Source organism: Phanerochaete carnosa (assembly GCF_000300595.1).
Source record: "Phanerochaete carnosa HHB-10118-sp unplaced genomic scaffold PHACAscaffold_6, whole genome shotgun sequence".
In the NCBI taxonomy this organism is placed as follows: Eukaryota; Fungi; Basidiomycota; class Agaricomycetes; order Polyporales; family Phanerochaetaceae; genus Phanerochaete; species Phanerochaete carnosa.
The window spans coordinates 1,043,531-1,071,510 of record NW_006767633.1 but is presented as its reverse complement, the minus strand read 5'-3'; the positions used below and the strand labels follow the sequence as shown (position 1 = coordinate 1,071,510).

Below are 27,980 nucleotides of genomic sequence, written 5' to 3'. Positions count from 1 at the left end.
TCTGACGTCCACAACGTCCCTCACAACGAGTTCAGCGTCGCCGCTGTTCATCACGGACCACCGATATCTTGTCGCCTCGCGGTCGGCGACAACCGCAGCGCTCTCTAGCCTGCTTTGACACTTTCTGGACCTGAACAGGAACTAGCAGCGGAGCTGTCATCCCTCCGACTTCACCGACCTCAGCCTTCATTGCATTGGGGATTCCACCACCTGGCCGACAGGCTGTTCACCTGGTATATGTTATCCCATTCAGCCTATCGCTGAACTTGTGATCCTTGCAACTTCTACTCATGCCCGGAACATCGAGAACACAGAGAGCCGAGGCGAAGTATAACGTAGTCTTTGACTGTAAGTGTCCCCGCTATCTGCATGCCGAGCAGTATTTATTGATTCCCGTAGACCCAAACCTTGGCCTGCATACAGCAGCGGCGTCCGGCAACCTCGGTCTAGCCAAGTATGCGCTGGATCACGGCCAGCCCGTCAACTCTGCCCTTGACGGCGTCCTGCCGCTGCACGCAGCCTCGTTCGGGGGGAGCGATCAGGTCGTGACGCTTCTGATCGAGTATGGTGCGGATGTCAACGCTCCGAGGTAGGCACGCGCCAACGATTCTTTCATTCAACATGTCACTCATGGCCCCAACAGACTGCCTCGTCGATACTCTACTGACAGGCATCGCGGCAGCGCACCACCACCTGTTACCACTGGCGCCTCCGGCTCTACTTCCCTCCACTTTGCTTGCATGCATGGCCACATGACGGTCATCTTCACCCTGCTGCTGCACGGTGCCCACCCTGACCGGACGGACAAACACGGCATGACGCCTGAAATGATTGCGCGTCAGAACGGCCACACCGATTGCGCAGATGTACTTCAACAATGGGCTCAAAACAGAGATCGGGATCTCAGAGAGCGAGAGGTCCTGACGCCGCATCCGTCCGAAGACCATATCTCCAAGGAAGAGAAGACTCATAACTACTGTGGACGGTTAGACTGCTTCGAGTGCGCCACTAGGAAGAGGATACGAGTTAAACGCTCGATTGATAACGCCTTTCACATGTTGCGTCACACGTCGTCCAGCCAGTCTGCCGCGAACACACCCCCTCCGTCTGCGGGCTCTCTATCCGCTACGAACTCCATACAACCACCGTCCCCTGCAGATCGGCCATTAGGGGAGTATACATTCTATCCTGTCTCAGATAACGCGATAGATGAGCTCCCCCCTCGTCGGCCCTCTCTACCCCAGGTGCTCGAGGTTCCCCATGGCGTCACAACCCCTCACCGCAGCAGGCGACCGTCTAACCTTTCGGGTACCAGCTCACAACGACCGAGATCTGCAGGTTCTGATACAGATCAATGTGCCGGACAGCGCGTCAAAGGCAAGATCTCGCTACTCAACATATTCAAGAGGGGCAACGAAGGCACACCGGATAGCAACTCGCCATCGAGTTCTGCTGTCACATCAGCATCGCAGTCCCCCTCTGCTCCTTCCGCGCTAGCTCTTTCGGCCCTAGCCAGCCGTTCGAGCGATATTCTTGCATCATCACCTACTGATACCTCTATACCCGGCCCTCCCGCTGGCAATCAGCTGCACTCGCTCATGCTCGGGGGTTCTTCTCCCTCAGCACTGTCGATCCCAGAGCCACGAAAGGCTGCGTCTCGCAGTAGCCTTCGCAGCGCCGCCCTCGTCAACGACACCCTCGAGAAGGCCAGTCCGTCGGCTCGTCCTGGCATCTTACGTGCTACACACGGCCGTTCTTCGTCCTCAGGACAGTCTGCCCCTGGTGATGCAAGCCGTGGCGGGTCCGGCCCACCGTCCGTGAGAGCTTTGCGATTCGATCCGAACTCACCTGGTGCGGTGTCGGGCACGCGGCGGCCGGAATCGCGCGCTCGCGCTGCCCGGGCCGAGAGTCGCAGTCACAGTCGCACAAGGGGACGAGGCAGCTTCAACTCGGTGCGCTCGCATAGTCCTGATTCCCCATGGGGCATGCGCTTCGAGCACGAGCCGGAGCACATGAGTTCGCCTTCGCCTGCCGGCGCTGATGGCTACATCGAGGAGGAAGAGGAGGAGGAGTACGGAGGGCCTGTCGAGCCGCAGGTCGGCATGAACGAGCTGAACATGCTCCTCCACGATCTGAACGTGAAGAAGTCCAGGCGGATGTCTATCGAGTCGCGGGCCTCTGACCTTGACTCCCAGGACACCGTCAACCATCCGTTCGAATGCCCCTTCAGCATTCACTACCCGCCACCCGAGGAGGAGGACGAGATCTCCGCGCTTCGGTCTCATAGAGCCAGTCTCGACAGCCGTGTCCGTGGGAACTCGATGAGCAGCATGATCACCGATAGCAGCGGATACCCGAGCAGCAGTGTCCCCACGCCGGCCTTGCAGCAGTCGAATCTACCCACGCCGTACGTGGTCTCGCCCTCTGTGGGCCAGACAGACTTGCCTTCTCCGGGTGAAGCCATGGCTGAGAAAAAGGACTTGGCCGTGGTCTCCGTAGTGCCCATCTCGCCCACGAGGCGTGTCCGGGGTCCCCTCGATATCGACATCCGCTCAATCTCTTCCCATGCACAAGCCGAAGCCCTCGTCCAGCATACACAGCGACGTATACTAGCAGGCAGCGAGTCGTCCGACGAAGAGGAGGTCAAGTCACTGGGCATCAACCTTGGCGACGGTCGCACGCCGCTGTCTGCGAAGCTCGCGGCGCTCGGCGAAAGCTTGGCTATAGAGAGAAAGTTCAAGGAGGAAGAAGAGAAGAAGAAGCGGCGCAGCCTCATCATGGAGCCGATATCCGAGCAGATCTTTGCAAGCGAGGTACCGGGCGTACAGAGGAAGCTCAGCCTGCAGGAGCGGGCGCATAGCGACCCGATGGGTAAAGTGAGGAGGCCGCACACTGCTGATGGAGAACGTGAGTGTACTTATTCCTCTATCTGATATGCGCTTCACATGTACTGATTGATTGTCGTACAGCACACCCAGAGTCTGCTAACAGATTCCTGTCGCCACAATCATCCAAAGTCAACCTCTTGTCTGTTTCAGATCCAGATCGCAACGGCAAACTGCTCTCGGTGCCTGGCATCGGCAGTTCCTCCAGCTTCCCGTCGTCCTACAGACAGGCGCGATCCGACTCGCTTCCTCCCAGTCAGACCTACGTCTCGCGCTCCCGCACTCCCGACCCGGATAGCTCCCGGAGGATGACTACCGCGCCGGCGGGCTTTGGCACGCCGCTCACTCGATACCCAACTTGTCCTGCCGAGGACACGATCATACCCCGCACCGAGCTGCTCACGAAGCAGGAACGCCAGGCTGCTCGCGCACAGAAGCTCACCAAGATGGGCTTTTCATCTGGCGGCGACACCTGGAAGGAGTCACCCTCGTACGCGCGCAGCCAACGCCAGCATAGATTTGGCCTGCGGACGCTTGTCCAGTCTCTCACAGGTCGCGCCTGATCTCTGGCCTTTTGTACAAGCATCGACCACATCCTCACTCTTTCAGTAATTTATCTCGAGAACACCATCTCACGGCGCCCTGCGGACGTCACCCAACCCCGTGTCTCCTTCGTCCCTTCTTGTGTATCAATGCTGTTTGTTTCTGTGCTCAGCCCTGCCTGACTGTTCTGTCTTTCTTGTACCCCGCCGGCGTCGACACTGGTCCGACGCCGACCATCACCGTTCGTTCTATGGGTTATCATCCCGCCTGTTCTGTCTTCCTTTCTTTCTCTGACTTCCGTGTCTGTATGGTTATTTTTATAGGATTCCGGGTTCTGTAAGATTTCTTGTACTTATTTGTGACTCCCACCATTCGCATTCCCAGGCATTTTTCTGTCGCAAACACAAGTCTGTAGTTCTACATGTGTATTTTTCTGTCCGGTGTTGTAGCAAGAGAATCCATCGTCCCCGCCGCTGTGAAGCTGTGTTCAGTATCAAGGGTGGTCAACCCGCGATGATGGTGATGAGGATTTCGTGGGAGCGCCAGGCGTGTCTGACTTCGGCCCCGACCGCCATGTACGAACGCGTCGCAGCACATGCGACTTGCTTAAACTGCACTTCTTTTCAAGTATGGAGGCTTTGCACTGGTACGAATAGTTATAGCTCAGGTTGGGGAATGGTCTGGGTAAGCACTCGTTATCGTTCAGTCCGATCAGCTGAAGGTTGCTATGAATAGGTAGCTCCAGATGTTATATCAATTGACTCTTGCCTGTGGTGATTACTGCATCAAGCTATGCGATATACTGAGGGCTTGCCGCGGTCCGCGAGCGTACTTGACCGGCCCTGTGAGCGACACACGCCCCGCTTCGCGTAGTCATCTGGTCCTGTCCCTGGTGCTGCATCCTACTTTACCGATGCTTCCAGCATGTGCAGCTGCAGCCGGAGTATCACCGTCGCTTCTTGAGCTCACTCACCTTACCTATTCACGGCCAAATGCCGGCACCATAAGTGCATGAGCCTCTGGATGTACGCGCATGTGGACCCCTGGAGACGGCACGCCTCCACTTCGCTTCTGCCAGCGATCGCAAAGCCAAGAGTCATGCAGCGATAAAAGCACGCAGCGGGGCTTAGTGTGTGCAGCTCTGGCGTATGTGCATCCGAGCTATGGCCGGCAGAAGACACGTCCTGAGGCTGCTCTGGGGCAGCCTGCTCGTCCCGCTCTGTCGTGCGATCGCAGTTCCATCGAGCGCCCCGCTGTCTGCAGCGCTCGTCGACCCGTCGCTGTTGAGCGTGTCCCTCGAATTCTTCGCCTTCCCGGGGTACACCACGCTCGCGGCGACGTCCAACTGCCTCGCGAACCTTGCGACGCTGCGCGGTGCACAGCCCGCCATACGCATTGGTGGGACCACCCAGTGCGCTCTGTCGCTCTCCTTCAGCCCCTTTTTAAAAAACTGACAACAGTCTTCTTCGGGCAGAGACCGCGCGACGTTCTATGCAGACCTTGACGAGGCCGTGAACTACACCGTGGCGTCGCCAGCGGACGCACCCGATTCGCTCACGTTTGGCCCGCCATTCATGGCACTCGCCGCGCAGCTCAAGGGCGAGGTCACCCTGGGCTTGAACCGGCAGCTTGACAATCAATCTGCCAGTTTGGCTGCAGCGGCCCTCGCGAAAGAGACAATGCCGAACCTGTTTGCTGTCGAGCTGGGCAACGAGCCGGAGTGTGCGTAATCACTTGCTCCTCATTCCCGTCGTCCGAGCTCATTTCGGGCAGTTTACGCTAGCAACTCTCCAATTATCGTCGACGGCGGCCAGGGATGGAACCAAAACGTGGACGCGGCGAGCGAGAAATCGTGGTTCGAGACGTTCTCGCGCTCGGTAAGTCCACGAAATTTGCAATGGCCATACGGCAGAAGTCTGATATGCAGCAGGTGGGAAATATTTTCCAAGGCGCAGTGACCCTGTCATGGAGCGCGGGAGAGACCCTGACTCTCATTGGCTCGGACGGCGCGGCGTTGCTCAAATCACTCTCGCGGCATTCATACCCGCAGTCTGCGTGCGGCGGTGCCTCGACAAATCTGCCTAGTCTTATGAATCACTCGTGGGTGCCCTCACGGTGGCGTAAACGCGTTTTCAACGAGCTGCCTCTAGGGGTATAGTGTCGTATACGCGGCAATATCGGACGGAGGCTGCCCAAGCGCATGCAGCGAGCATCAAGTATTTCCTAGGCGAGACGAACTCAGGCAAGTGAATCTCTCATTTTGCGTGCCTGCAATGCTAATTTGTCAGGGTGTCCCCGCCAGCGACATGCGGTGGCGGCGGCATCAGCCCTGTAGGTGATCTTCCATTCCAAGCTTAAAATTGTCCCTGAGATGTGGGTTGTGCAGACTTTCGGCGCTGCGCTGTGGATCGTGGATTATGTGCTCCAAGGCGCACTGAACGGCGTGGATCGGCTTTACTTCCATCAGGGTACTATATCGGACTGCGTGAGTGTGCTCCACTTGGTATGCTGTGTTGGTCCGTGTGCTGACGACGACGATCGTCCGGGGACTATCAGGCGTATTGTTTTTGGGGACAGAGTTCCGTGTTCGCTCCATACTACGGCGCGGCATTTGTTTCCGAGTTCCTCGGGAGCAATGGAGTCAAGGCCGCCATGCTGGACGACGGGACGGGTGCGATTGGCGTCTACGCGGCGTTCAACGCGTCGAACAGCCCAGTGCGGTTGCTAATCATCAATACTGACTATTACTCAGGCACGGGCACCCCGGCGACGTCTGTGGTTACCCTGAGCGGCGCCGGCTCGACGGATGGCACTAAGCTTGCCAAGAGGATGACAGCGCCAGATGCGACCTCGACGTCTGGGGTCACCATCGGAGGGAGCGCGTCGTTCGCGGGTACCTGTGCTCGGAGCGGCGCACAGACGATGGAGAGTGTGACGGTCAGCGGAGGGACGATGTCGGTCTCAGTGAGGGCATCTGAAGCATTGATTGTGTTCCTATGATGATCGCCGTACCAACCTAATCTGTTTTCGACGTGTCGATCTGCCATGCTATGCTGCTAAACACCTAATCTTGGCGCGGACGAGTGCTAGAGCTAGAGGGCCACTGCCCGTCGTTGACTAAGCTGTTGGCTGCTGCGGACACGGAGATGCTTGCTGGTCTCCCGCCGGCGTCCAAATCTCAATTCGCTTGAGAGGCTGACAGCCTTGGGGCAAATACGTCCGCGCAATGGGCGGCGTCAGCCTCTGATCAAAGGCTAACCTCGAGGGAATCTTTACAGCTTCGAAGCACCGATTCAGCAGGTGCACCTTGTCTCCTTTCCACGATTCTCCTCTCTCCTCTCCCATCCTCGTCGTTGTTTGACACCAACGTCGCCCCGTCCTTGTAGCGATGTCTTCCAACAGGAGCAGGGCTCCTAGTTCGAGCCGCAACGGCAAAGCGCCAGCGACTTTCGAGACCATCAATGGCGAGTTGGTTGAGCTCACCAAACAGGGAACCATCTCGAGAATGCGTTCTCATCGAGGCAACAAGCCTACCATCCCACAAAGCCACCCGTGCCACCTCTGTCCAGCGAAGTTTACGCGGCCCACGCATCTCCATCGTCATCTCCGAACCCGTAAGTCATCAGAGACCAGTCTCTGGCCCTCGCTTCCCTGCAGTCTGTCGCTGACAGCCGTTAGACTCCAACTCGCGCTCTCACAAGTGTGATGTGGGTGCCTTATCTACCGGCTCATCCTCTCATCCTCATAGTTTTCGCTCCCAGAGATGCAGCAGGGAATTCACTCGCAGTGATCTTCTGACGCGCCACAAACGGAGCTGCGGTGACCCGTGCGTGCGGAATTCACGCGCAGCCTGTCCCATCTAACCTATTTGATACCGCAGGGCCATCGCTAATCGGTCCCGACGAAAGTCGTGCCAGGCGTGCGCCGACGGCAAGACAAAGTGCGACCTGCAGCAGCCCTGTGGCAGGTGCAGAGCGCGAGGATGTGAGTGCACCTACCTCCGCAAGCCGTCTGTGAAGTCCGAGAAAGAGGCGTCGTCGTCGCCGAACCCGGGTTCTTCCGCTAGCCCCGAGAGCTCACCAGAGGTCCAACGAGACAAGGAAAGTTTCAGGCCGCAAAGCGAACTGACGCCTCCCCCATTTGCAGTGCCAGAGGTCCGGCACGGCGTATTCGTTAGCTCGTTCTCCGCGCCCGAGCTCGCTGGTCCTTCTGCGGCACCCTCCTTCGAATCTATCCCAGAAGAACCGAGGATACCTCCCGCTAGTACCTGGCAAGATTTCCGAGATTACCACAATGGCGGCACATCGTCGTATTACGGCTCGTCGTACGCCTCCACGTCGCATGCGCCTTCGGTGAGCGGCTACTCCGAAAGCACAAGCGCGTACCCGATTTCGTACCCCGCGATGGGCAGCGGGTCGTTTGCACAAGAGGCCAACAAAGTCAACAACGAGCTCAATGCACTGTTCTCGACCGAGCTCTTCGACAAGTTCTTCCACGACTACCTCGATGAGAGCAAGTCGAGCGCACAGCCGTCGTTCGCGTCTCCAATAGACCCGTACGCATCTTCCTTCGACAACAGCAGCCAGTTCCCTTTCGCCACGGAACCTTTGCCAGAGCCGCAGCCATTCATGGGTTCCGTGCCTCCAGACATGGACGAAGAGTTCCTCAACCAGCTGTGCACGGTGCCAGGGCCAACCTCGTATCCGCCATACCCATTAGACGTGCAGCATCCTCAGCCTCAAGCCCTACCTCAGCCTCGGCCTCAACCCCCAGTCTCGACTTCCACTGGCGCAGCACCGTATCCTTCGGAGCTACAGCAGTACAGTACGTCACATCGGTTGCGAAACAGCTGTCGTTTTGGTACTGAACTGCGTCTGCTTGCAGTGCACCTATTCTACCAGATGTTCCTGTACCAGATGCCCGTCATGCACATTGCTACGTTCACGATCGAGGGCAAGCCGCCGGTACTTCTCTCTGCGATGCAGGCATGTGGAGCGTTGTACGTCAAGACGGCGGCCGCGTCTCAGTTCATCGACCACACACTCAAGAACGCGCGCGAACAGCTTTTGCAGGAATTCGTAAGTGTTCTTCCATTCTCAGTGTCGCCGCTCTCGTCTCAACTTTTGATCAGGCCAAGAAATCAACGACCACGGCCGAGCAGATGCACCTTGTCCTCGCCGTCGTCCTGCTTCAGACCATAGGGCTCTTCCATCAACGGCCGGAACAGAGGATGCAATCGAACATCTATCATCCGATGCTGGTTTCGGTATGGAAACAGTCATTTGCAAATATGCGAGCGACGCTGATGCTTGCTTGTCAAGATGATACGGCAGTCTGGGCTGATCCAGAAGGTCACAAGCTGGCAGCCGCCTGTGGTCACCGAGAGCATCAACATGGACACTGCCTGGCGAGAATGGGCATTCCACGAGACTACCAAACGGCAAGTATTCGCGTTTCTGTGTCATTGCTGGACTTTGAAGCTCATATCCTTCACAGTGCCCTTCTTCTCACATACCTCCACGACACTTGCCATTGCATCTACTTTACCCAGCGCCCGTTCTTCGCTCGCGAGGAAGTCACTGTGCCACTACCGTGCGAAGATGGGCTCTGGCGGGCAAATTCACCGGGGGAGTGGTACGCTCTGCTGCAGCGGCCATCCGAATATGGCTCTCAGGAGCGGCGTTTCCGTCCCTACGGTCTGCAAGAGGCCCTCACGCTTCTCGCCGACCCGAGCGAGGACGACTCCAGCAAGCCGCTGCTCGTCACGCCCCTCGCGCACTTCATCCTCTCGCACGCCATCCTCCGCAAGCTCTTCGAGGAGTGCATCGAGCGCCCGACGGGCGTGGACGACGAGCCGACGCCGGAGAGCCTGTCGATCCAGTACATGCTGCACACGTGGCTCAAGAGCTGGTGGAGCTCGCCCGAGACGCCGCAGTACTCGGACGTGGAGGAGCCGCGGTTCCTGCACGACGCGCTGCCGTTCTACTGGATCGCGCAGGTCGCGCTGCTGGCGTACCAGGAGCGGCTCCCGCCGTTCGCGACCGGGGCGGCGGGCGGCACGGGCGGGGAGGCGGCGCTCGGGGAGGCGAAGTTCCGGCTCGTCAAGGAGTGGCTGCGGCACATCCGGCAATTCTTGCGGAAGGGCGAGCAGGGCCCGACGCTGTTCTGGGACGAGCTGCACAAGATCCGGCGCAAGTCCCGGGGAAGAGAAGTGTATTCGGACGTGGAGAGCCTCGGAGCTGTCTCGGATGACTCGGACGGTCCTGGTGGGCTGCTCGGCTTCTTTGCTGGGGAGCCGTAGGACTCGTTTTCCATCTTTTCCCATATTCCTCGCACAGCCCACTCGTATTCTACACTCCCACATCTCTAGCATCTTGGATATGTGCACCTTTTTGTCGCTTTATCTGTATCTTCTTGGATATATCTCTGCATATCCTTCGCCACATGATCCACACATATAGTTCTTTTCTTTTTCTTTTTTCTTTTTTCTTTTACCGGCTGCATGAATACCCCGATGCTGCGCTTCTTACATCTCTATTTGCCGATGAGTGATGCAGTGCTCATCGACGCCACAAAGGTGAGACTGGTCCATCACTGTCAGAGCAAAATAATGGGTCTACCCTCATTGGGCGTAGCATGCACATACGTCCGGCTCAAGATGGGTCCGATAGCTATCCTCTATTTCACGATCGACAGCCATGTCAGCCTCGTCTCATTCCGGATCGCCATCTTCTACAGGCTTTGGCACTTCCTGGATGTGCAGTCTCAGCGGGCGGGTGAGCCATTCATGCGAGACCTCGTAGCGCAGAATCGGGACGGCGGTGTCATCGCCGACGGTACCGATGTGCTTCGGGGCTGGCTCGACATCACAGAAGTCTGGCGTTGACAGCATCCCATCGACTACACGCGCGTCAAGGATAAGACGTTTAGAAGAAGATTCATCTTCGCCACTTCGTACCGGTGGTGTCCCGATTGGTAGGACACCTCTAACAACTCGCACATGCGTAGAGTGTGTCATCGAGGCGCAGCTGTAGAGCTTGACCTCCATAGGTTGATATAATCGTAGAGCATTGACATGTCGCTCGAAGGTCCACCGGTCTAGTCCTGTGAAGAACTCGAGCAGAGCTGTTGGCGGCCGGAAGTGTTATTTTGGTGACGAACACTTTTCTGATGCGAGAAGGCTCCAGAAAACGGTCGACCCACTCCCGGCAGGTGCATCGCGGACGTCGTAAGAGGGGCAATTGTATAGGAGCGTGACGCTGGGGCGCGGCGTGGTGAATATGGGGGGAATCTGTGCGTCCGTGACGCTCACGGTCGCCGCGCAGATGTATCCAGGACGTGCGCGTGACAAAGCCTGATGAAAGCGATATAAGATCGTGTAGCGTCCTCGGCGCAGGATTATCCACCGAGCAAGGTCGTGGAGTCGGTCCCAGGTCGGTGCATCCAGAACGTATCCTGGAGCTCCATGCCGAGCACTACAGCCGACAAGGGACATAAGCACCTGCACGCTTAAGTCGTCTGAGCCACAACCAGAGACGTTGATCTCGTATTCCTGGTCTATTTTCCCGCTCTGTTCAGGCTGACGACGTCTCCTAGCAGGTACAGGTGACTCGGGAAGCCGCAGGTGGTCAAACTTAACATCCCCGCAATGCAAGGTTCGCAAACCCTGGACTTCGTTGGCAAGGGAAAGAAGGTCCTCGACGCGTCTAAAGCGCAAGTCGACGAGCCGAAGCTCAGAAAATCGAACGGTACCGAACGGGAGGGAACGAGGAAGTCCTATCGACCACGACTGGGGAGCGTAACCCGCTTTTGATCTCGGGCTGGAGGAGCGGTCGGGAATGTGCCCTCGCTGTAATATGGCGACAGCTGTTGCGGAAATACTAGGGGCAGTAGGCGATTCTTCCGAACCGAGACGTACCCAGTAGCCCGACCACGGTCCTCTGAACTCTACTGATATTTTCCGCAAACACGCCTTCAGAGAGGGCTCGAGTTGGACGGAAGATCCTACTAAAGCGAAGTAGTGATCGAGGTATGCTTGGCTGCGAATGTGAACGCTGTGAAACAGGAGCGGACGAATTATCTTGGCCCAATAGCGGCACACTAGGCACAGCTGCGCTAGCTCTTGCTTATTTGCCTGCGAGAGCGGGACAGATAGCAGTGTCCGCTCATGGGCATCAAGGGTCTGCACGGGAGTAATGGACTGAGCGGATTGAGAGATGAAAAGGGCTTGAATAAGTCTGAAATACTGTGTGGGGTTAGGAATAACGATCCCAAATTTTGACAGGATGCTGAGGAATAGCTCTTCAGGGAGCTCGGCGGCAGGATCCAGACGCATGACGAAGTGAGAGTTTATCTCACCGAGAACAGGTTGGAAACTAGAGATGCTGTATCAATGTAGGATGGGCTGCCGGAGGAGCTGGTCTGTGTGGCCCTGGGTTACAGCGGCATGTGCGCCGGTGACGCGATCGTTCAACAGCGACTACAAGCACTATGAATCTCCTGCAGGCACAAATCAGCCAGTGTAAAATGTCAGGTCATACCATGTCCATTCATACCAGGGCAGTAGGGAGCAGCGTCGTTCATGCACATACGCGGCTACTTCATGTAAGTTAAGTCCAAATCTCGACGCACAAAACTCTAACGCTAACCCTAGAAAGCGGCCAAATTTGCCCTTCGTTAACGGTTCCATATGCCTTAAATACTCGCTCCAAAGAGCATCAATCGGCCTTTTTCATACGCCCGGAATACTTTCCCCTGCATCCCAACGAAACTAAAAACGAGGGTAGACCTCCGCTGTCTTCAGCACCTGCCGCTTCAAGACGTGGGGCCAAAAGTAACCGGTCGCTGCAAAACCTCAAAATTCTGAACTTCAAGACTCTGTCAGGCAGATCTCGTAGCCACCTATACTGGTATCCCATTGTATGAGAAGCCGACCCTAAGGTGTTGTGACGAGCGAGCCTTAACAGTCGGAAGGTTGGCCTCGGGCGCTCGTCACAAAGTCCCGTCCCCTACCATGACACTGGCTCCTTATGTGCTCAGTATCTCAGCTCTACTGCCCATTCGTCGCCTCTAATTTTAACCAGGCAGATCCAATCCCGTGCCACCGTTTAGCGCCTCGAGTTCGCGGATTTCGCAGCTTGAGACATTGGCGAGCCTGCACTGGAACCTTCAGATCGGCTACGTACCGGCCCCGTTCATATGCTCTTGTTCTCGTCTTCCGACGCCGGCGACTGCCTCAGTCGTTCACCTTCGCTCCTGCTCGCACCAAGCGGCGCGCCGACTTTAGGGCGGTCCCGGTCATTCCCATACTGAAGCTTTGCGATACCTATATGGCCGGCCTGTGCGCCCAGAGACGAGAAGTTGATCCAGACGGTCGTATCTGAACACCCTTTAACCAGAGGTCTGATGTGATAGCTACTCAGACTTACCATCACGTCAAGGCTAATCGTGGCTGATGGTGAGGGGCTCAAGCTCTTGTGCGGTGGCTTGCAAGGATGCCGAGTCTCGTCTTTTCAAGCACTGCCTCCTGCGAGTAGTCGCACCTCATGGATGCACGACATCAATGTGCGGGAAAGCCAGTTACGTGAGATCTCGTAGCGCAGGATGGGGACCGAGGTGCGATCGCCAGTGACATCGATATACTTCCAAGTTTGCCCGACATCACGGAAATTTGGCACTGTCGACAACCCGTCGACAGCGTGGACGTCCAGGACAAGACAGTCCGAATATTTATCTTCACCGCTTTGTACCAGTGGCGCTTCGTTTGCTACGACACCTCTGACAACCCGCACCCTGACGCGCTGCTGTATGGTGGGTAGTATGAGTATCGTCGGCGTGCTGTAGAGTTTGACCTCCATGGGCTGGTACAATCGTACAGCATTGACGTGTCGCTCGAAGGCTCGCCGATCTAGTTCTGCGAAGAACTCGAGCATAGCTGTCGGCGGCCGCAAGTCGTCTCTTGATTGAACTATCGATTGTTCTAACATGAGAACACTCCAGTGAACGGCCGTTCCGCTCCCAGCAAGCGCGTCGCGGACGTCGTGGGAGGGGCAGCTGTATAGGAGCCTGACGCCAAGGTGCGCCGAAATGGGTTGCACACATACGCTCACAGTCGCCGCGCAGATGCACCCGGAACCCTTGCGTGGAAAAGCCTGATGGAACCGGTACGAGATCGTGTAGCGATTGCGCTTTGGCCGAAGAATCATCCACCGAACCAAATCGTGCAGTCGATTCCAGGTCTGTGCATCCAGAACGTATCCTGGAGCACCGTGCCGCGAACTAGAGCCCACAAGGGACAGAAGCGCCTGCACCTCCGAGTTGTCCGAACCGCAATCAGACAAGATGATCTCGTATGCTCGGTTCCCGTTCCGCGCGGGGCGCCTCCTGGTAGGTACGGGCGCCCCGGGGAGCCGCAGGTCGTCAAACTTGACCTTCCTGCAGTCCAGGGTTCGCAAACCTTGGACATCATTGGCGAGAGAAAGGAGGTCGGCGACGTGCTTGAAGCGTACGTCCACGAGCTTGAGTTCGGAGAACCGGACGGTGCCGAACGGGAGGGAACGCGGAAGCCCTATCCACCACGATCGGGGCGCGTAGCCAGCTTTCGATCTGGGACTGGACAGTATGTCGGGAACGTATCCTTCTCGCAATACGAAGACCGCTGTTCCGGGCATGCTGAGCGCAATGGGCGAATTTCTCCAACTGAGGCATGCCCAATAGCCCGACCAAGGGCCTGTAAATTCCACGGTTGTTTTCCGCAGGCATGCCTCCAGGCGGGGTTCAAGCCGGACTGGTGATTCTGTGAACGCGAAGTAGCGATCGAGGGATGCTCTGCTGCGGATGTAGATGTCGTGGAACAGGAGTGGGCGGATTATCTTGGCCCAGTAGCGAGCCACCAGACACAACTCCGCCAGCTCCCGCTTGCTTGCGTGCACAATCAACCTCGACGAAGTAGACCGAGGGTTTTGGAGGACGAAATAGGACAAGACATTGAGGAATAGCTCTTCAGGAAGCTCGACGGCAGGATCCTGAAGCATGGCGAAGCGAGGGTAGATACCGCCGAGGAAAACAAAGCACGGTAGGTGGGACGGAGATGGATCAAGGCTGGTACGTCGGGAGAATCCATTTGCGTTAGCTAGCATGCACTCCCACATAAGAGATGTTCTTACAATTACTAAGGGCGACTTGCCGATGACACGTTCGCTTGACGAAGATGCGAGTGCAAGCGTCTTCTAAAGATGTAAATTAGCCAGTTGACAAAGTCAAGGTATGGACCAAATACACTCACTTGAGAGCGGCAGAAAGTATGGTCGTGGTTCAGAGTCGAGAGAAGCTACCCTCTCGAGGTCTCATGCATAATAAATTGTCAGAAAAAATAATTAATTATCTTGTAGCATCTAGATTACTCATGAGGCTTGAGAAGCTTGAGAACACCTAGGGTCATCATGAGAAGAGGGAAATAGTTCGTGATGTCGCCTGAGATTGGTCAGGAGACGCTCGAAGTAAGTAACGCAAGCGACATAAGAAAATGGATTACACTGTTTCCTTACTACTGTTAGTAGAATAGCTTACCAAGTTACTTATCAGTCAGCACGCACTCATGATTGCTCCTGAGATCGCCGGGCGGCTAGATAATCTCTCTTGAGAACTTGGCGAGAGCAGTTGAGCGCTAGCGTCCAGTTATTTTTTCTGACATATTAGGCTAGTCTAAGGCAGTGTGTGTGATAAGTGGAAACGCTGATGCGGCGAGGCGAGAAGTGGAAACCTGCCAGACTTCGAGAACCATAGGCTTATCGCCCCTTCCGAAAGTTACGGTAGGCTGCACTGGTAGGTTATGAAGACGTCACCCCGTAGTACGGCCTTCAAGTTGGCGTCAACGACACCCGCAAAGCAAAGACATATTGATTATGTTCTTAAATTTCCTGGCCGCACTAGCTGATGCATGCGAGAGTGCCAAAAGTTTTCATGCTAAACTGCCACACAGCCGCCCAGCAGTCGAGAGGCAGTCCGCGACCTGATGCGACTACGGCGTCTGACAAGGCGGATGACCCGTGCGCAGACTCGATTCCCAAGCACATTAATTGACGACTCAGCTTTCCACATATTTTAACACACTGTGAGAAGCTCGATGCTCGCCAGCGACTTCGGCAACGCACTGCGACAAAATCCACCCCCAGCTCCGAGTCGAATCAGGTCAAGACCTGTACAAGAACTGGTGAGTACGATAGGCGAAGCTAGACTAGTACTCGGAGTGCAGGACTCACCACACGCTTAGCCCGTTCATTTGCAGGCGAGAGGTTACTGAGGTTCCCCCCATCTTCTGCTACCACGCGCCGGGAACCACTTGAGCGCCATCACGCACAGCGACGGATATTAGGAAGTTCCAGAATGTCATAGTAATGCAAGAATACAACTACACCAAAGGCTAGCCAGGGCCCCTCAGAAAAGAAGATAGCAAATGCATCTACACCCACGTGGTGGTTATCGTTACCAGGCAGAGAAGCGTCGTAAAGTACGAAGGATCAACTTTCATAGCTAGGCGGGAACGTCACTGGTATATCGGCAAGAAGAGGTATTGGCTCGTAAATAAAAACGGCTGAGGGGGAAGATGGGACGACAAAGGGTTATCATGGGAGTCGGCCAGCGATACGGTCCTCGACGATCTGGGCGACCGTCGGCGCGTGGACGGGTATCCGGGTGCCCTGGAAGCCCTCGGGATAGTCCACCCAGGGCAGGTTCGGGTACGTATGGTACCTGCGCACGGTTAGCAGGGGCACGCCGAGACGGGAAGAAAAGAGAGACGCACGTGTCGTTCCACACGGCAAAGTGCTTGTGCCCCAGCGCGCGCGCCGTCCACTCGTAATCGTGTGCGAAGCCGCCGGGGAAGAAGAGCTCGATGACGGTCGAGACGGGCGTCGGGGACATCATGATCAGGTGCTGTGCGCTGCCGCGTCAGGGGAGCGCCCACGAGCCAATGATTAGAAGACTCAAGACTCACCGTCAGGCCGTTGCCGTGCACGCCGAGCAGGACGGTCGTCCGCGACACGAGCGCGAGCTGCTCCTCCTTCGTCATGAGCTCCGCCTTGGCGTCGACGAACTCCCACCCGCGCGCGCCGCACAGCCGGCGCAGCTCCAGCACGAGCCGCTCGTGGTCCTCGTCGACGAGGTGCCGGCGCACGCCCTGCCGGTTGACGTACGTGACGACGACGGGCTCGTCCGGGCCCGGCACCGGCGCGCCGCGCTCCGCCTGCGCCGCCATGCGCACGCCGATCTCGAGCGCGCCCTCACCGACGTCCGCGAAGCGCAGCACCGCGCGCCGCACCGGCTCCCACCACCACCGCGCGAGCTGCCCGAGGTTGCGCATGTGGTGGAACGCCTCGCCGGCCGTGCGGTGCACCTGCGTGCCGCACACCACCCCGCGGAACGCCGCCGAGCGGTCCGCGAGCAGCACCGTGTCGAGCCGCCACACGCGTGCGTGCGCGCCGTCGCCTCCGCCCGCAGCGCTCGCCGCGATGCGGTCCTGCCAGTCCGCCTGCACCTCGACCGTGAGCGACGGGAAGGCGGCGCGCAGGAAGTACGCGTTGAACCCCGGCCGGTCGCGCCAGCCGGTCGCGTCGGCGTGCGCGAAGATCGCGCGGGTGACCGGCGGCGCGGTCGTGATGTCCGCGTGCGCGGGGTCGACCTTGGCATGGTGCACGCCCTGCCACATCGCCCAGGCGCCGACGAGCAGCTCCGCACAGAAGTGGTAGTAGTGGTCCAGGAACTGCTGGGGGTCATTGAACAGGAAGGTGTTGCCTTCGATGGGGTAGACGCGGTTTCGCTGCGTGGCGGAGTCCAAAGAGGAGCCCCATCGTTGACGTGCCTGGGCGGGTGTGAGGAAGTCGATGTCCTTGGCCGTCGGCATGCGGGCTGCAATGTTCTCTGGGGTGTTCTCGGCAGGCAGGCCAGTCGAAGTTATGAACTTGATGTCGGGGAATTCCGAGGATGGATGTGGCGTGACGATGAAAAGCGTTCCGTTGGCCATGTAGAGGTTCTTGAAGACGGTCCAGCCGGGTGCATGAGCTTCGATAGTTGTCTCCGGGAAATCAGATGCAACGTCGACAGCTGGCGTATCCACTGTCTTTGCGGAACTGGCGATTTCAATGTGGGGATCTTGCATCGGGATCTGATCCCGCGCTGCTTCGTGGTGGTTTACTTGGGTATTGACGATAATATCGCCCGAAAAGAGCTCTGGCTGAAATGTGCCAAAGAAGCTTGTGGCTAGGTGCATGCATAGCGCACCCACGAGGACCAATAAAGCATCGCGAAGTGATCGTGTGCGGGCCATAGGTGTGGTGCTGTCGGCCCCAGCAGGTCGTCAGCGTGATAGTCGTTTCGGAGTTCCGAGGCTCGGAAGGCGACGAGATATCGGGGCGGGGAAAACCCGGACGAGATTGCAGCCAGTCCAAAGACCTACAAAACACGCCAAGCATCAGCACATGCGATCGAGAATCATATTGATACGAGACCAGAGCGACGGAAAGGTGCGGATGCAGGCACCACCAGCGGATGAGATTGGCGCTTGGCTGCGTGCCGTTGAACGTCTACTATATTCCCATGGCATCATTTGCCAGCATGGTGTCCGCTCTGCAGATTGTGCCAGTCCCCAGACCTGCGAGACTATTGTACAGCAGTTTCGTGGAGGACAAAATGCCAAGTACAACGTCTAGCGATGCCTGTACCTGATAGCAGGCCTGGTGGTATCATCATTGCGCCCCGCCTGCCCGTATCGCTTAGGAAGTTTGTGAAGAAAGACAAAAGTGCTCACGCGGCGTGCCTCAGACGCGAGGCGGTGGCTATGCCGACGCGGTGGACACTTGGAGGGTGTCGAGGGGGGTTTTAGCCAAGCCTGAGAGTGGCAGGGCGAAACTGGGCTGCCTGGAGGACGAGAGGAGAGGTCGGAAGACAGTTGACTTTTAGGTGACAGCAATGTATACCTCCGGTCTCCGCGTTCGCATCACTTTCAATACTGATCGCATCGCAAGAAACGACCTCCCTACAACCTCAGGGCGCTTGACATAGGAAACCCCAGACCCCATTATTTCTACGTGGAAAAGCAAGCGGAGATCGCACTTTGGACGTAAAGTGTTATCTCCGCCTGTCAAACCAAAGTCGGAGTTTGAAAGTTATACAACCCCTAACTCAATCTTTTGACATTCCCCCGCCGGCCCCGTCAGTCCGCCCTCTTAGAAGCTGCACCGCTCGCATCGCTTTGATTATCGGTGGTGGTTCCCCGTCCGGGGTAAACGGTGGCGATGCCTGCAGAAGGTCGTCAGGGTCCCTTGGAATTCTGTAAAATTATGTCATTGTGACCTGCAAGACGTGTCGCATGCTGAACGCGCCCACTGGCAGAATAAATTCCAGGTGCCTCGGCGATTACTACATACCCCTCATGGTATGGTCAGAGACAAGCAAGGTTTGCTTCGGGCTGAATGACGCTCGGAAGATCTTATTTCTGGTCTCGCTGACAGCCCGTGGGCCTGTTGATGTTGTACAACCGCCCGGCTGTCGGTCTGCCGGGAGATGCCTGCTCATCCACACGCATCGCCGCGGTCAAGACGTTCCAAGTCCTTTTCTGGAGTCGGTGTTAGGTCATGGAGGAAAGATGGACGTGGTCGTCCCGGAGACGCATGCAACGAGTTTAACTTTATATTTACAGCCTCTAAGACTCAAACCCATTAGCTCGCATGAATCCTCACATGAAGTGCGTCATTTACCTCTCCGGTGGTCCCGAATACTTTGCAATCATTAATAGAAGGCATATTGGTTAGCTGGACTCTACGGTCGGCGTGATGCAGGTCGGAATAGCCCGATACTGTACCGACGCTGATTCGGCGCTGCAGCAAGAGTCGCGTAGCAAAGGACCCGCTTGTATAGCATCCTCGACTTCAGCTACATCTTGAGTACTTCAGCAATCATGGTAACACCCTGAAGATCATTCTTTCAGTGCATGTCCATGATGTTTGAGGGCCTGACCGTCTTTCTACGATCTCATTACCCGGACGTACCCATCTACAACCTGCTCAAAATAGTGGGATGGTCCACCCGTCCGGCAGACTACCTACTTCCCCGCAACGAAGGAGCAAACGAGGCCCTGAACGGTATTTAAACCTTCTCTTGATAGATCTGGCCTGATCTACAAACCGTCTTACTTGGGAATCAATGGCTCCGCATAAGCCTTTCGCTTTCTTAAATGCTGTAATAGCCTCAACAGGTCACGATTCGGACTCGGACGCTGCATGCAGCAGCTCAGTGTTGGGAATGCTAGTTAAGAGTTATCTTGCATTATTGACTTCACAGACGCTCTCGACCATCGTGTCCTGCATCTTTGCATCTTTGCCATGGCGTTCTACTCTGATATGGCGCCGCACGCAAGAGTCTCCTGACGAGGTTTATCGGGGTCGACTTTTCGACTATTTGCCCCGCCATATGTGCATGCCCAGTTCGTGCACGATACAACCCGGTGATTGGGTACGCTCCTTCTGCTCTCACTCGCGAGCGTCCTAACTGCGTTCTGCATACAGTGGAAAACGGATGAATGCGGAGAACCGATTGTCCCGAGCGGAGAGCACACGACTAGGGCTTCTTCAAGAAAGTCAGTCCTTTCGACTGGATGGCTCAGAAGTCAAAGCGATAGAGAAGGCTGACGCTACGCGTGTCGTTGCTATGGCCAGGTACCCAAACCCGTTCAGGTGTATGACAAGCCCACGCTTGAAACAACACCAGCTGTTCGTCATGCTGACTGCCAACTTGAAGGCCGGCGAGGACGGACTCCGATCTCGGGGGCCCTCTGGGGAATATGGTATATTGAAACCGGCAAGTGTCTCGTCGTCCGGGAAGCTGGCCTATACAAAACATGGAAAGTGTGCCAACAGTGAAACGAGAAGTGTACACCGGTGCGGTAGCGAATATCCGCATCTCCGAATAACGCGCCCGACTCGTTGAGACCGGCGTTTACTGTGTCGGGCAGACAAATATGTACAAACAGTAGCGACGCGTTCGCTTTTACGGAGTGGTGATGATGTTACAAAACTTTCACAATCGAACGATTCGCTCTGTGCGTCGCCGCGATCTTGATCATTTGGTACTAGTTAGGGCCATAGTCGGCTGTGCTGGCAAAGAATTCGCCGATGTGTTTTCCACTGATATTTTACTGGTGAGTAGTGACTATGCTCCTATTCGAGCAGTCTAGCACCAACGGGCTGCCCGATGATGATCACGCAGCTAAGAGCTTCCTGGTGGATGCTGTCTCATCATACACCGTTCCCGCGAAAACACGTCACTGCTCGGCCCCCGCAGCAGCATAATCAGGTGAGACTGATTAATTTCCATGTAGTCGATCTTGCTTTGAGTGCGCTTCTAGGTAGCCTGTTTATTCCAGAATGATGATGACATTGGACCCCCAAGAGGTCCGATCCTAAACTCCGCTTCCTGGCGCTTGGACCTGGGTACATTTGCCCGGATGCTGTGGGTTGGGTGGCCCAAACGGCTCAATTGTGCCTGGAGGCAGATTTCATGCACTATCAATTTCCTAAATTTTCTCCAAATTCCAGTCCTCGGTGGCGTGCGAAGGGCACCTCCTTCATCACAAAAAGCAGGTGTGGGAGATACAGATTTCGCAGTGCATCACGCTTTCGAAAATTTTGACCAATTCTAAGTTCTTCTTCACGAATAATCTTCGAATTTGTTACCCTATGTCTCAAGCACTCCGTCACCAGGCGGACATTTTACCGGGCTCAGCTCGCCGTTTGAAGCCGGCTGCCAGAGTCTGGTCATTTGTACCCAGGTTCAGATAAGTCCTGTATGGTTCTGCACCCGGATTGGAATCGGGAAGCGGCTCTCCGGGGGGTTGATTTGAATCCAGGAGTTGGTAAGGGATACAGTGACACCTGTTAATTCGTTTTACATGTTCACAGCTTATCTTGCATGATCTTTGGGACAGTGCCTCCTGTACTGTTGCCAGGCTCTCAATGTTTCCGGCCGACGGCGGTAGCTACTCCATATGGCTTCGATTCGGTTAAGTGGCCACGGTATAAGCGGTTGACAAGTTACAGCTCATCAGACATTTTGCTATGCACTGCAACGCTGATCATCTTCCAGGCCCCCGTAGTACGTCCGCTGGCGCCAGGCCCGCACTCACAGAGACATCCGCTCATCATGTTACAGGTCAATCGACATCAATTTCCTCTTAAATCTACCCGTGCAAGCATTTTTTAAAATCGAGCTATACTTGCTGCAGCGTGGCGAGAAATCTCTTGATTTCGTGTGCGACAGGCTAGTTTACGGGGTGACCTGGAACCATGGGTCTCAGGGGAAGAGCTTGATGCAGTGGGAGTTGGGACTTGAGCTTGAGCCTTCCCTATCCGCTGTTGTGCCATGTGCGTGTGCCAGGCACATGCTACTTAGATTTTTTTCTGCTTCCCCACAATCCGCTGGATTCTGACGATCAATACATATATACGGATAATCTTGAATCGTTCATCCGCGGCGATGCGACCACCGAAACACCGAACTATCGCTATTGATCGATGATCCGCCACCCACGGCATGCCACGAAATCTCAGATACAACCACTGCGCTCGGTCCCTGGGTAGTGAGTCTACGTACATGTCTTACATCCGTTAATCTGCGTTGCCTGATGTGCGCTTCTAGTTCGTTGTGTTGTATGTCTCATGCAGGTATTTGGATGCTCAGAGACATGATATCCCGGTGGGAGGCTGTATCTCGGACTGAACTTCACCGTATTGCATTCTTGCGTTGTACGCCACTGCCGACTCAGCGTCGTCCTTCGGTCTTTGCGATGGCCGGCATGACAACTGAGTTCACCGGTCGTTTTCATCACACACGTGAGGATTCGCATGTGTACCACCCCATGCTGATGTGCTGACCAGGAGGCGCAGCCCTGGAATAAATACGGCTTCTATCCTCGGCTGCACAATCTCGCCCGCGTGACATTACTGAAACAGAAGGGTGGGCAAGCGATGGATTGGCAATTCTCTGCAAGCGATTCGCTTTTTAACCGCTTGTCGTTCTCTTAATCCAGAAGAGCACGCCGAATCCTCCCTGGTAGGATGTCCAATAGTGCTTGCTTTGAGCCTGCTGACTACCAAGCGCACAGCCCAGCACAGTGCACGTAACTTTCTGGAGACAGACCGTGCTAGGCCCGTCTCCGAAACTGATTTCACTGCCCCCCCTGCGCCGACCCTTGGAGTCATTTCATCACATTCAGTTGTTTCCGGGTGAGGCATCGTCCATCAGGCACGGAGTTGGGAGGTCTCATCATGCCAGCACTGACCTCTAGATGTCAGAAGATTGTGCCTGACGCCGTTGTCTATCCCAACTTCCTGCAGGGCGATGCGAGCAAGCGCACCATGTGAACTTTGTCACAATATACGGCAAGCGCGCCTGTACATATAACCGTCAAGACATCCCTTTATGCTGTAGCTCTGGAAGTCCTCTACCCTTCCCGCTATCCGTGACGCCCCTTCACCTCGAAGATGTCCTTAGTTCCAGCAACGCTCACCCTAGACCGGCTTCCCCACAAAGATGTCGTCCATCTCACGGACATTCGAGCCCGCCCACATGTCTTCAATATATGGGAACGATACCGCCATCGCCAAGCTCACTGGTTTGTAGAATGTGTCGCAGAGTCTGTAAGTGACAGGCTTGCTGTATTCAAGGGTTGGATCTTCAATGATAGATTGCCATGGCAGCTGGGGGTGTTCATCTACGTGTACGCCGGTGCGAAGCTTTGTTATTGTGTCGATGGGGATGATGTATTCACTATGTTGCAGGTGTTGGTTCTAACCTAGGCTACGTCATCGGGAATATTGTCGGCGAGCCTATTTCGTGTAAGATCCTGTTTTGTCTCCTACCCTAAGGTAGTTGAAAGAGCTGACGCTTCCATGCAGCTGTTCTGCAGATCGGGTTTTCGTACTCCCTTGGAATCCTGTTTGCCCTCGTCGTAAGCTTAGTCTACTTACTGCCTCTACCATTTGCCGATCAAAACGAACCTAGACATGCGCATCTACTTCCGGTGGTCACTTCCACCCTGGCTTCACAATTAGCCAAGTCATATATCGAGGCTTTCCAGTCAAGAAGGCATGCAGGTGCGGTCGCCGAATATTTCGGCTTTCACACAAGTGTATTCAAGGCACGTTCTAGATACATAGTGGCCCAGATTTTTGGTGCCTTCATCGCTGCCCTCATCGTCTATGTGCAATGGAGTGTGAACATTAAAGCAACAGAAGCGGCACTTATCTCTAGCGGCAAGTTCGACACTCTCATGTTCACGCCATCAGGCGTTGCGGGTGCCTTCGCGCTCTACGCACCGCCAGGGTCAAACCTCGGCCAGGTCCTCTTGAACGAGTTCGTTGCTGTACGTGCCGCCATTTTGTATGCCAAACTCCGACATGCTAACTTGCGCAGGACTTCGTAATCGGCCTTGTCATCTGGGCTTGCTTGGACCCGACCAATTTCCTAGTTCCACCCGCTGCCGGCCCTTGGGTCATAGCATTAGCATAGTACGTCCATTCGCTTTGTCCTTTGTAAATCTTGGCGCTGACGTCGCTTCTCAGCTCGATGATAATTTGGGGCTACTCTCCTGTCGGCGTGTCGGCCAACACTGCGCGTGACCTCGGCGGTCGCTTTGCTGCCTTAGTCATCTGGGGCACGCCCGCGGCAGGAGGTCCATACGCTGCGATTGCCGCGCTCACCAATATTCCTGCGACGCTGGTAGCTGGGGCCGTCTACGAATTTGTCCTCACTGACTCGTCTCGAGGTTTGTCCATCCCGCTCTCGCGCGCGCCGGGATCCTCATCTGTGTCTTGCAGTCATCGCGCCAGCACAGATGGACTACATCATCGGCCACCTCGCACACGCAAAGCACAGCAGCATCGGTGCATCCAAACCCGCGTACGAGTCCGAGCTCGAAAAGAAGTCGTCGCTCGCTCCAAGCGCATCACCCTCGATGTCATACAAGACCGACCAGAAGACCAAGGTTGAAGTCGAGGAAGCATGACACCCTTCTCTGTTTTGCTTCGAACCCTGAGATTCAGATTATTGGGATCGTTGGGATGGTTAAATACCCTGCTGGATCAAATGTGAACGTAACGGCCCCGCGATAATGACATAAATGATGTTTCCACCTTACCATCGAACTTAATTATACATTTGCTATTGTGTCACTGTGGCAATTGGCTGCTGTAGTCAGTTTTGGCATGCATGCCTTGGGTTTGTGAGAGCGTCCTACCTGAGGCCTGGGGTTTGAGAAGGAAGCGAGCATGATACTGTAGCCCTTATGAGGATAATATATAGGCACGGTGACTCGGACACATTATCGCCCGAACGCTGGCCGAACAATCAGCTCTGTAAGCTCAAGTGGTGGCGGACCGGCACTGAGGAGGGACGGCGCAATCACGAGCTTATGTGCGAGTGAGCCTTGGTGGCGTTCCCCGAGCCGTGACGCCCCAAGTCGCGTAGTAATGCGAGCCATCGCCGCACGAGTCGGCCGACGGAAGAGCGGGCGGTGTATATCCGGGACGTCGCTGGTTGGCGTGATTTCTGATCTCGGGACGGGAGGCGTGCTGTGCCGGCATGTGAGGATTCGCCCGCCAAAATAGTTGCGTACGGCTCAAGGCCGTTAGCGTGAAATTAAAAGATTTAGCACGGTATCAGACAAGGAGAACAAGCCATGTATGTCCTCTTTCCGGTGGGAAGAATCCGCGGAATTAAACTGAATTTATAGTAACAAAACACCATGATTTACTCCCAACGAACCACACAAGCGTCATAATAATCGTGATGTCACGTCTCGCACCTAAACCTTCGTGGCAGTAGCGTTAAGAGCCTTCAAAATCGTGCTCAGATCCGGTGCGTTATCCCGGACAAACAGTTCTCGGCGCTGAGTGCTGTTGGAGGAAGACGAGCTGCGAGACCGGTCAGTTTCTTCACCGACACAAACAGACCCCGAAGAGCTCACTGTCCGAAGAGGTCACCGAGGACGCTAACCGCACTTCCCGCTATACTGCCAATGTTTCCAAGGGTCTTGAAGGAGATTGCCTCGCTACCATCCTCTCCGGCGTCTGCTGCGCTACGGGCGAGCAGCTCCACAAACTCGCGGGCCTGCGTGCTGTTCGACGACGAAGATCCGAAGAGGCCATGCAAGATGCTGAACGCGCTCCCTGCGAGACTGCCGAGAGTCCCTAGGGTCTTGAGAGAAACTGCTTCGCTGGCATCCTCTGTCGAGTCAGCAGCCCGGCGGAGGAGGTATTCAGTGAGCTCGCGTCTCCGCGTGCTGTTCGACGAGCTTCAATAGTGGTGATCAGTGAAAAGAATTCGGGTGTACGAGGATCAAACGCACTGTCCGAAGAGCTGTTCTACGATATCGACACCAGACGACGCAAGGCTGGCAATAGACGACAAGTCTGACAGGCTGGGAAGTTTAAGTGCCTCGCTCTTATCATCTGCGACTACTTGACGACTCGATAGCTTGACGAGGTCTCGCTGCTGATTGTCGGAGCTGCTGCTGAGAGGGTGGAATGGGCTAAGAGGATCAGGGGAGAAGATGGAGTACGTACCCGCCGAGCAAACCTTCGACCCCATTAGCAATATCGCCGCCGATGTTAAAGATCTTGAGGAGATCACCGATACCGATAGCACCACTCTCAGTAGCAGCGGTAGTGGGTGTGTCGCGTGAGAGCAACGCATTTATGAACTCGTCGCGCTTCGTGCTGTTTCCAGAGCTGTATGGGTGAATTAGCGTGGATCTGCGCAAAGCGGCATCATGCTCACTGGTGAAATAGGTCCAAGAGACCACCGACAATGGTAGAGCCAGCGCTTGCCACTGTAGAGAGTGTTTTGAGGGATATAGCGCCGCTCTCATCAGAGTCGGGATTCTGGCGAGAAAGCACGACGGGCTGGAAGCCCTCCCTCTTCAGCAGCTTCTCTAGTCCCAGGAGGTCGCGCCGGCTTGACGAGTTGTTGTTACCAAAAAGGTGTCCAAATACTTGCTCGACAATGGGCAGAGCGGTAGAGATGACCCCAGCCGCCTTAGCGGCAGTGCCGAGGCTGATGCTCAGATCCTCTGCTCCGTCAGAGGTCCAGGACAGAGGGCCAGGCGAGGGGACTCCGCGAGATACGTGGAACTCAGCACGACCGGTCAGCGGAGCAGCATGTAGAGTTCTGGAGGCTGCGAGGAAGCAGAAGGCGGTAACGGACGTGAAACGCATGGTGGTCGTTTGATAAGTGAGCGAGGGAGTAATCGAAGGTGTTTTTGACACAAGAGGCTGTAAAGCAAATCAGTCCGAGCTGAAGATAGACTGTGGAGAGTGCGAACCAGCCAGTGCCAAGTTGTAAGATGAATAGAAATTGAAGACAGGCTCCCAGAGCTGGGGAAACCATGGAACACTGAGGTCCTATTTATGCTGGCCAGGCAAAATACAAAGTAATCAGTGCAGTTTATGTTTGTTGAATATCAAAGATGTGAGCATGACCATGAGTTGATTATTAAACGAAAGCAGATGTAGATTCGCACGGAGCTGTGCTGACGATCCCACTACAGGCAGTGGTGGAATGATGTATTCACCGGTCAGAGACGGACAATGAGAGATATCGATGGTGCGTCACTAGATGCCATCCAGCATATGTTCCGAGGCCGGAGAGGCGTCACCGGGAAGCACGAGGAACAAACAGTGGGACGTGAAGCCGTGCAAGTGTTGCCTTAGCGATGTCGCCCGAACAGCGAACCTGAGATCTAGACATCATAGCAGATGTTACATTTTGAACAGTAGCTGCCACTTGCCTGGTGTATATCTTAAAGCCAGTGCGATGGCTGATTGGATCATGTATGGTTGTACACCGGGCGTAGATGCGTGTGCACTGCCCAGACGATGGCCGGAAGATGTTGTCAGCGGCGAGTGACAAACTGCACGTGAGATGTGACCATGCGTGATCATGATGAGGCCCAAGCATCGTCCTTTATTCGCGGCACGCTGATGCACGTTGAAACTTCTCCAGAACCGTCAACTTCTCCATCTACCCAAACAGGCCCCGTCGAGGAAACTCGTATTTCGAAGATATGCTTCCAGCGGTAGATCACATACACCGTTAACAAGCGGGCATTGGCGCGTTGAGGGAGAACTTGAACGAGATTCAGCATTTCGTGGCCATTGCGATGAATCAAGATCCGTATCCTAGGTTCCACCTCAGAATCGACGTCCTGAAGCAGATTGAGACAACTCTCACTAGCCTCATAGCCGCAGTCAACGAGCTAGAGGGCGCTCGTGGGCAAGAGAGGCTGGTGAGAGACAGAAGATGGATACAGCTGGTCGTACAAAGAGAGGTCAAACTTCAAGAGGCCAAACTCCTCCACGAAGCCAACCTGCAGCTGAAGGCGGAGAGGGAGATGAGCAAGATAGAGGCGCGGAACTATGCCTAAGAGCACCAGAGGCGCGTCCAGGCGGAAGAACGGGCAGAAGCTGCAGAGATAACCAGGCTTCGTGACTGGGACGCCGACGG

General features: G+C 55.6%; 7 protein-coding genes across 7 annotated transcripts; 4 read left to right on the top strand and 3 right to left on the bottom strand.

The window, feature by feature from the left end:
* Positions 1-17: 17 nt before the first annotated feature.
* PHACADRAFT_257838 (uncharacterized protein) lies at positions 18-3,895 on the top strand. The gene is made up of 4 exons (XM_007396817.1): positions 18-348; positions 400-589; positions 644-2,907; positions 2,970-3,895. Exons 1-4 carry the CDS (start codon positions 291-293, stop codon positions 3,446-3,448), a joined length of 2,991 nt encoding a protein of 996 aa, XP_007396879.1. The 5' UTR covers positions 18-290; the 3' UTR covers positions 3,449-3,895.
* A 690-nt stretch (positions 3,896-4,585) lies between these two features.
* Positions 4,586-6,487, top strand: PHACADRAFT_257835 (glycoside hydrolase family 79 protein). The gene is made up of 8 exons (XM_007396816.1): positions 4,586-4,839; positions 4,903-5,150; positions 5,202-5,305; positions 5,359-5,528; positions 5,579-5,670; positions 5,731-5,759; positions 5,815-5,913; positions 5,985-6,487. The coding sequence occupies exons 1-8, from the start codon at positions 4,592-4,594 to the stop codon at positions 6,426-6,428; spliced, it is 1,434 nt and encodes a 477-aa protein (XP_007396878.1). The 5' UTR covers positions 4,586-4,591; the 3' UTR covers positions 6,429-6,487.
* A 224-nt stretch (positions 6,488-6,711) lies between these two features.
* Positions 6,712-9,915, top strand: PHACADRAFT_145863 (uncharacterized protein). The gene is made up of 9 exons (XM_007396815.1): positions 6,712-7,042; positions 7,107-7,135; positions 7,190-7,254; positions 7,309-7,631; positions 7,713-8,252; positions 8,313-8,506; positions 8,560-8,694; positions 8,750-8,880; positions 8,925-9,915. The coding sequence occupies exons 1-9, from the start codon at positions 6,817-6,819 to the stop codon at positions 9,727-9,729; spliced, it is 2,448 nt and encodes an 815-aa protein (XP_007396877.1). The 5' UTR covers positions 6,712-6,816; the 3' UTR covers positions 9,730-9,915.
* A 3,025-nt stretch (positions 9,916-12,940) lies between these two features.
* PHACADRAFT_196606 (uncharacterized protein) lies at positions 12,941-14,461 on the bottom strand (the record flags this gene model as incomplete). The annotated part of the gene is made up of 1 exon (XM_007396814.1): positions 12,941-14,461. The coding sequence occupies one exon, from the start codon at positions 14,459-14,461 to the stop codon at positions 12,941-12,943; it is 1,521 nt and encodes a 506-aa protein (XP_007396876.1).
* A 1,446-nt stretch (positions 14,462-15,907) lies between these two features.
* Positions 15,908-17,984, bottom strand: PHACADRAFT_257832 (uncharacterized protein). Its single transcript, XM_007396813.1, has 3 exons — positions 16,423-17,984; positions 16,231-16,361; positions 15,908-16,178 (listed from the first exon to the last, which is right to left on the bottom strand). The coding sequence occupies exons 1-3, from the start codon at positions 17,749-17,751 to the stop codon at positions 16,052-16,054; spliced, it is 1,587 nt and encodes a 528-aa protein (XP_007396875.1). The 5' UTR covers positions 17,752-17,984; the 3' UTR covers positions 15,908-16,051.
* A 4,762-nt stretch (positions 17,985-22,746) lies between these two features.
* PHACADRAFT_209991 (uncharacterized protein) lies at positions 22,747-24,706 on the top strand. The gene is made up of 9 exons (XM_007396812.1): positions 22,747-23,116; positions 23,177-23,204; positions 23,258-23,314; positions 23,375-23,427; positions 23,481-23,572; positions 23,628-23,841; positions 23,892-23,986; positions 24,041-24,243; positions 24,296-24,706. Exons 1-9 carry the CDS (start codon positions 22,961-22,963, stop codon positions 24,481-24,483), a joined length of 1,086 nt encoding a protein of 361 aa, XP_007396874.1. The 5' UTR covers positions 22,747-22,960; the 3' UTR covers positions 24,484-24,706.
* A 575-nt stretch (positions 24,707-25,281) lies between these two features.
* On the bottom strand, positions 25,282-26,692 carry PHACADRAFT_29414 (uncharacterized protein; the record flags this gene model as incomplete). Its single annotated transcript, XM_007396476.1, has 5 exons — positions 25,282-25,390; positions 25,444-25,770; positions 25,825-26,007; positions 26,042-26,206; positions 26,256-26,692. 5 exons carry the CDS (start codon positions 26,690-26,692, stop codon positions 25,282-25,284), a joined length of 1,221 nt encoding a protein of 406 aa, XP_007396538.1.
* Positions 26,693-27,980: the final 1,288 nt, after the last annotated feature.